The sequence below is a fragment of the Macrobrachium rosenbergii genome, chromosome 10 (assembly GCF_040412425.1).
Source record: "Macrobrachium rosenbergii isolate ZJJX-2024 chromosome 10, ASM4041242v1, whole genome shotgun sequence".
In the NCBI taxonomy this organism is placed as follows: Eukaryota; Metazoa; Arthropoda; class Malacostraca; order Decapoda; family Palaemonidae; genus Macrobrachium; species Macrobrachium rosenbergii.
Window position 1 is genome coordinate 38,621,638 of NC_089750.1, and position 8,057 is coordinate 38,629,694.

Below are 8,057 nucleotides of genomic sequence, written 5' to 3' on the forward strand. Positions count from 1 at the left end.
CTTGTATTAAAGCCTTCAAGTGCCCTCTACACCACCAACCTCCCCCGCCGCTTCCCATTGTGTGAACACAGATGTCACGTCTGTTTGCTTGTGTTGGTCTCGACCACACCAGTCCTATCCAGGTAGAAGGAGGGATAGGCTACGTCCTGTTGGTAACTAGCGTGAGCAGCCAAGTCGTCTACTTAGATTATAAGAGGTGCAAAAGAAACGAGCAGGTAAAAGTGAACTGCTGATTTATTCAAGGTCCAGGTGGTTTATATAGTGGCCGACTGGCATCGGGCCGCGGAAGACAATGGAAGCAAGGGTGACCTGAGGTCGATAACAATTAATAAATAAATACAGCGAACGAGTACAATTTACAATGTAAAAATAGACGGAATTAAAGTTGAATATAATCTTGATGCCTGCGAAAGAAGAAATACACGGTACATAATTGATGGACAGATAAATAATTACATACACAGTTTAAACGATTGAATTTACGTGACCTGGCCCGTCAAGTGTGACGAATTGTAGGTACAAAGAAAATGGGCTGTCATCAAAGAAAACTTGCTCAGCGGGGACTTTACAAACAACATGATCAGCAGAGACTGTATGACATGACTTTACAAGATTACTGTTCGACTTTGATGCTGCCACCTTCATCTTGATGTTCAGGAGATTCGTTGCGACACATGGGAGACCCTGTAGTATCTACAGTGACAATCACCAGCACATTCCTGCAGGAGATCTTCGATGAAGGCAAAACTCGACAGTTCCTGTGTGAGCGTAGGATACAGTGGCACTACCAGACTCCAAGATCTCCATGGAAGGGAGGATTCTTTGAGCGCTCGAGTGGGGTTGTGAAACACACACTTAAAATATCCTTCAGGAGCAAAATCTTCAATGAGTAGTAGGTCCGTACGTTAGTCAAGGAGGCAGAAGCAGTAGTAAACAATAGGCCTCTTATGTATGCCGGCGATAGCCAGGAAAATGAAGTTCTTATGACTTCTCATCTGATTCGAGGATTCATGATCCAGCTGATGTCACCTGTTGTGCTACATGAAAATGTGTATTGCATGTTAACGACGAACCAAATGCGTCATCAGTATTTCTGCCTCACCGACAACCTGCGAATGTTTTGACATTGGTGGCAGACAGAGTACTTGAGTTCATTGCAGGAGAGGCATGACTTCTGTGTAGGAGCTAAATCTTTGCTGAGTGTTGGAGACATTGTGTTAGTGAAACTCGGCCATAGGAAATGGAGTTACTGTCCACTGGGTAGAATTGATGCCGTCTATCCAGTTGACAATGATGTCTTACGCTCTGCTAGTGTACTCTACGAAGGGGAAAAAACTTTGTGACCAGTTGAACACAGCATTCCCCTTGAAATGAGTATGTGCGAAGATAGTGAGGATAAAGAAAATGACAAAGATAATGAACATATCGATGAAATGAATGAGAAAGAGGACACCGCACAGAGTTTGGGAGTTGACGTAGGAGAAAGTATTGATTCTTGCGAGAATAGTGAACGTGCACAGAGAGAGATGGGTCAATTAACACTTTCCTGTCCAATTGACGTAATATTACGGATAATCACCCTAACCACCCCCCCTTGTCTGACTGACGTAATTTTACGTAAAATTTACCGAAATTTTTCGTACGTGTGGTAGGGGTAAATTTTTTTTATTTTTGGACAAGTACCGATTTCCATAGGGCAGATCATACCTTGGACCGTGTAACTTGGGTATCAATACGCCAGCTAAGTAGTTCATATAATGCGCATGCTCAAATCCCAGGCGTAGTAAAATTCTCACAATGAAATCAGCTGATCCCACCCACGCCTCTCTCTCAGTGACCACACGTGCGAGCTGCTGTCAACAAGGGCTTTTGTTTACATCGTGCCGTGACGCCAGAACACTTTTCCGAGATGCATTCGTGAAGATTTTACGGAAAAAGTGGCGCAAAAACGCGTTAGTGCATCTCATAAAGAAGATTAGATTTTAGTAGGCAGGGCTCTGAATCTCCAGAAGATGCCAAGATAAGGAGTATGCCAATGGATTATGACTTTTCTTGGAGGGCTCAAAGGATTAACCTCACACCAAGCAAGCAAGCCATGGAACTGCTTTCGTCTCGAGTGGGAGGAAGAAGATTCGATCCTGAAGTGATTGATGCTGATGATGAAATGATTGAGTGGAGTGATGTTGATGAGGTAATGGCTACAGGAGTTGTAGCATTAGAAAATGTGTTACAGGTACGCAAAAAGAGTTCAGAGGCCGCAGTTAGTGTTGGTGAAGTACCGGGAACAAGTGGCGTAAGCATCAGGGAGAGAGGTAAGAGAGAGAGAGAGAGGAAAAAAGTTCGTAAGTTGGAGAGAGATGCTGCTGGTATTTCTCTTGTTGGGGGTTTTGATGCTGCTGGTATTTCTGTTGTTGGGGGTTCTGTTGGTGAAGCTGGTGTTATTAGGGGTTCTGTTGGTGCTTCTGTTGGTATGCTTGTTCGAAGTGGTGCAACAGGTGGTGTAAGTATAGCGGGTACAGGTAAGGGTAAGGGTAAGAAGGGCATATACGCCAAGAAAAAGACAACAGGTAAGTTTGTGAGAGGGCCTGCTGGTGTTGATGTTTTGGGGGGAGATGCTGGAGGTGTTGGAGATGCTGTAAGTAGTGTTGGAGGAGGAGATGGTGATGCTGGAGGTGTTGGGGATGCTGGGAGCAGTGTTGGAGATGCTGTAAGTAGTGTTGGAGGAGGAGATGGTGATGCTGGAGGTGTTGGGGATGCTGGGAGCAGTGTTGGAGATGCTGAAGTATTGTTGGGGATGGTGATGCTGGAGGTGTTGGGGATGCTGGGATGCAGTGTTGAGGAGATGGTGATTGGGGGAGTGAGATGGGGGTGTGGAGATGCTTGAGTAGTGTTGGGAGGAGATGGTGATGATGGTGTTGTAGTGATAAATCTTGAGGTGCTGCTGTGTCTGTTGCTGATCCTGGGAGGCCTTCACTTGATTTTGAGGCATTCCTTGAAGGCAGTGATGCAGGGAGTGGGAGGGTGTTAGTGATGATGAGGGAAGCTTTGAGGGATATTATGGTGTCCCTAGTGATGCTGGGATTGATGAGGCCTTGGGTTCTGGTGATGCCTCAGGGTTCAAAGAGGCCGTAGGCGTGCTAGGAGGAGTAGTAGTAGTAGTGAAAGCAGTGGTTCTGATGTCCAGGCAGAGGGTGCTGGTGGTGGTGTATATGTAGGTGGTCCCCGTCGTACCCGAGGTGAACGTTTCCGAAGAAGGAGGAGGTCTGAATCTTCGAGGATGAGCGGCCGTGACAGGCAACCAACCCATGATGTTGATGAGGAGTGGACCCAGGATCCTACGCCTCCAGTGATTCTGTCTTTCACAGGTATGCCAGGGTTGAATGTCCCTACCCCTACGACACTTCTCGGATTTCTCCAGCTCTTTATTACTAGAGAGCTGTTGGCATACTTGGCTGCAGAAACTAATGCGTATGCACATTACATGCGTAAGGAGATGTGTCGTGGGGACAAGGGAGCCTGGGTGCCTGTAACTGTGCAAGAGATGGCTATGTTCCTGGGCCTCATCATTATCATGGGGATTTTCCCGGCACCAGAGAGGCGAATGTACTGGCAGACAGGCAAAATTTTTTCAATGCCAGGTTTTGCTAGGATAATGTCCAGGAACCGGTTTGATGCCATCAACCGGTACTTTCATACAGCTAACAGAAAGGCCATCCCTCGAGATAACAACGACCGATTATTCCTTGTCAAACCTGTCATCAATTACCTGAAGGCACGATTTAGGGCCACCTACACCCCAGAACGCAATGTCTCATTGGATGAGGGCTTGATGCCATACAAGGGTAGGCTGTCTATCAAGACCTACAACCCTCAGAAACCTTCCAAGTATGGTATCAAACTCTATATGTTGTGTGAAGCCAAGAGCGGATACGTTGTTGACTTCCTGACATATGGAGGAAGTACCTCAACCTTGAAGGACATTGTGTTCACACTAATGGGCCCTCTCTTGGACAAAGGTTACCATGTTTTCATGGACAACTACTACAACTCTATTGAATTGGCTGAGGAGTTGTATTCTCATGGTGTTCTCTGTTCAGGGACACTTCGTCTTGTAAGGAAGGGAGCACCTAACTTTCTAAAGTCTTTGACTCGTCAATGGGTGCCTCGGAATTCAATGCACTTCCATAGGAGGGGGAACGTCTTCGTAATCTGTTGGCAGGACATTCGACTAGTGACAATGATCACTACAGCCTGCAATGCAGAAACAGAAGAGTTTGTGCACAGGAGGCGAGTAAGACGGGCTACTGGTACAAGTCTTGAAACAGTAACAATGAACAGACCTTTGATTATTGGCACCTACTGTCAGTATATGGGTGGGGTAGACCTGTTTGACCAGCTGATGAAATATTACTCAATGGCCAGGAAGGGAATGAAGTGGACCCGCAAGTTTACTTTCTATTTATTGCAGATGGCAATACTGAATGCTTACGCTATGTTTGCCAAATACCACCCACAAAGTAAGAAAATCAAACTTCTTGACTTTATGTATGAATGTGCTGAAGCACTTATAAACTTCAACGCAGAAGACTGGCCCTTGAGTGATATTTCTTTTGCTCATTTACCTGACCTACCTGTAGCTGACAGATTAGATGTCCTGCCTGTTCCTGTTCCTGCTGCTGCTGCATCTGCTGGCGAAGATTCTGAGCCCGATGATCCCCATTCTATGGATTCTGCTGTTGACATTCCTGAGGCTGCTGTTGAATCTCTTGTTCCTCCTCCTTCTCCTCTTCCTTCTCCTCTTCCTTCTCCTCCTCTTCCTCGTACTTCTTCTGTGCCCCCTTCTCTTGCAGACGTTGGTCCCTCTGATTCTGGTCCCTCTACTGCTGGTCCCTCTACTGCTGGTCCCTCTGCTGCTGGTCCCCTCTGCTGCTGGTCCCTCTGCTGCTGGTATTGAACCGAACTGTTAGGTGTGCCACGCTTGGCGTGCCAACTTCCTGGAGAACTATGAGCGTCTTGCACCAGGGGAACATTGCCTCATTCATATAAGGGAGATTCCCTCCATCAAGGGAAAACAGCTGAGATGCCACGTCTGCTTGCTAGATAGCAGACATAAGGACACATCATGGGTGTGTAAGGCATGTAGAGTTCCTCTGTGTAGGGCACCAAGAAATTGCTTCTACAGATACCACACAGAGAAGCAACTCAAGCCTTCACCAAGTCGTGGGTCAGGCCCTGCCAAAAGAGGTGCAGGGAGACCACGGATAATCATCTAACTCCTGCAGCTTTCTCCTCCCTCAGCAACCCTTCAGATGGCAGGCCCTTCACCTGAGGGAGGAGTTGTATATAGGAAATCAAGAGGGGTCACGATATTTCGTGAGTACATTATTCATATTTCTGGTGACGGGTTTTAATGAATATTTCTAATTTTTTCCCATACAATGTTTCTCTTCTAATATTTTGTAATCATTTTTTTTATAATGTGGGGTTTGTATCTTATTTTTTTTTTATAAAATGTAGGGTTTGAATATTGGTTTCTATGTTATTTTTCTTTTATAAAATGTGGTTTGTATGTGGGTTTGTATCTTGCATTTTTTTACATTTTTTTTTTTTTTTATGTGGGATTTGTATGTGGGATTACATTATTGGAAGCACACTGTTTCATACCCTCTTTTTCTATCAATTTTTTTACCAACTGGACTTATTCGTTTTTCATTCTTTTACATGTCGATATTTAGAAAATTTTGTTGGCTTTTTCATAAAAAAATAATTCATACACCTAACTGTTATAGGTTTTGAGCTAAGAACAATAATGTTGACAATTGTAACATTTTTTTTCGTTTCGATCAATTTATAACGTAAAAATGAAACTGTTGCCATTACCAAAGCCATTTTTCTTGACTCACACTTTATTCTTCAACTTTTCCTCTACATTTTCGTATATTTACAAAGTAATTTCTATGAAAAATAACCGAGATAGGGCTCTTCAAAAAAAAAAAATTTCTAGCGATAATTCTCACCATACGCCGGGCAAATCGCTCTGTTTCTTACCCTCTTTTCTATCAATTTTTTCACAAACTGGACTTATTCGTATTTCATTGTTTTATATATCAATATTTAGAGAATTTTGTTGGCTTTCTCATATAAAATAATCCATTCGCCTAACTGTTATAGCTTTTGAGCTACGAACGATAATGTTGACAATTGTAACATTTTTTTTCGTTTCAATCAATTTATAACGTCAAAATGAAACTGTTGCCGTTACCAAAGCCATTTTCTTGACTCTTACTTTATTTTTCAACTTTTCCTCTACATTTTCGTATATTTACAAAGTAATTGCTATGAAAAATAACCGAGATAGGGCTCTTCAAAAAAACTTTTTCTAGCGATAATTCTCACCATACGCCGGGCAAATCGCTCTGTTTCTTACCCTCTTTTCTATCAATTTTTTCACCCACTGGACTTATTCGTTTTTCATTGTTTTATATATCAATATTTAGAGAATTTTGTTGGCTTTCTCATACAAAATAATCCATTTACCTAACTGTTATAGCTTTTGAGCTACGAACGATAATGTTGACAACGGTAACATTTTTTCGTTTCAATCAATTTATAACGTCAAATGAAACTGTTGTCGTTACCAAAGCCATTTTTTTTTACTCACACTTTATTCTTCAACTTTTCTTCTACATTTTCGTATATTTACAAAGTAATTTCTATGAAAAATAACCGAGATAGGGCTCTTCAAAAAAACTTTTTCTAGCGATAATTCTCACCATACGCCGGGCAAATCGCTCTGTTTCTTACCCTCTTTTCTATCAATTTTTCACCAAATGGACTTATTCGTTTTTCATTGTTTTATATATCAATATTTAGAAAATTTTGTTGGCTTTCTCATAAAAAATAATCAATTCACCTGACATTTATAGTTTTTGAGTTACGAACGAAAATATAAAAATAAGTAAAGATTTTTTTTTCAATGAAATAACTAAAAATGAATTTTTTGTATTTAGAGGGCATTTTCTTGACTCTTTATTCTTCAACTATTCCACTACATTTAAAATATAAACATTTATGAAAAAATACACCAAAATGAACGTTGTTCAAAAAAAATTTCTATTTTTGCTGAATTTTCGAAATAATTATTTTTTCTTTTTCTGTCAATTTTTTCACCAGTTGGACTTATTCGTTTTCCCTTTTATATGTCGATATTTAGAGAATTTTGTTGGCTTTCTCATAAAAATAATTCATGACATTCATAGTTTTGCCCTCAGTGATTTTTTGTGAAATAATATTTAGAGGGCTGGGACTCTTATTCTGACTATTCCACCATAAAATATATTTGGACACCAAAATGAACGTTGTTGGCATAAAATTTCTATTTTTGCTGAACGAAATAATTATTTTTCGCACTGTGCTCTCCCAGATAACTATACAATTGCAGAACACTGATACAAGATGAGTGTGTGAGTGAGACCGAAAAGAAGGGCAGCAGACTAAAAGAACACTACACCTAAGACGGATGATATAAAAAGAAAGGCATGTTGTGTCAATACTGTCAGAGAAATGAGCTTAAAAAATACATCCAGTTTCTCCTAAAGATAATATTTTAATAAAAAAAATGCTTGTGCTATCCTTGCTGAGGAATCCTCCCTAATAAAACTAGAATGTCTTAATATGTTAACCTCTCAATCAAGAAACCAAAATAATCCCAGCCAAGACCATTACCACTTTCAAGCAGACTGAGAAGTTCTGTTTATTTTATAGATAAAATATTACTCCCGTATTTTTATTGAAACCCTGTATCCTACAATAAATCATGAATTATCTAGAGGGAAATAAGATAGAACTTTCCAGTCAAAATGTATGACTAGATACTTACAGTGTCACCACCAATAATAGCAGAAAATTTTTAATGCAACTGCTGAGGTCTCAGGTCTTGATCTGAGGAACTTGAGGTACTGTTACACGATTACAGTCCTAGTATTTTATAACTTCAAGATACAAAAACAGGTAACCACTTCAATAGTCCAGGACTTAAGAAGCCTAAGAAGGTATAG

At 41.1% G+C, this 8,057-nt stretch overlaps 1 protein-coding gene across 1 annotated transcript; it reads left to right on the top strand.

Moving 5' to 3' along the window:
• The first annotated feature begins 3,277 nt into the window (after positions 1–3,277).
• LOC136842313 (piggyBac transposable element-derived protein 4-like) lies at positions 3,278–4,954 on the top strand. The gene has a single exon (XM_067109571.1). It carries the CDS (start codon positions 3,278–3,280, stop codon positions 4,952–4,954), a length of 1,677 nt encoding a protein of 558 aa, XP_066965672.1.
• Positions 4,955–8,057: the final 3,103 nt, after the last annotated feature.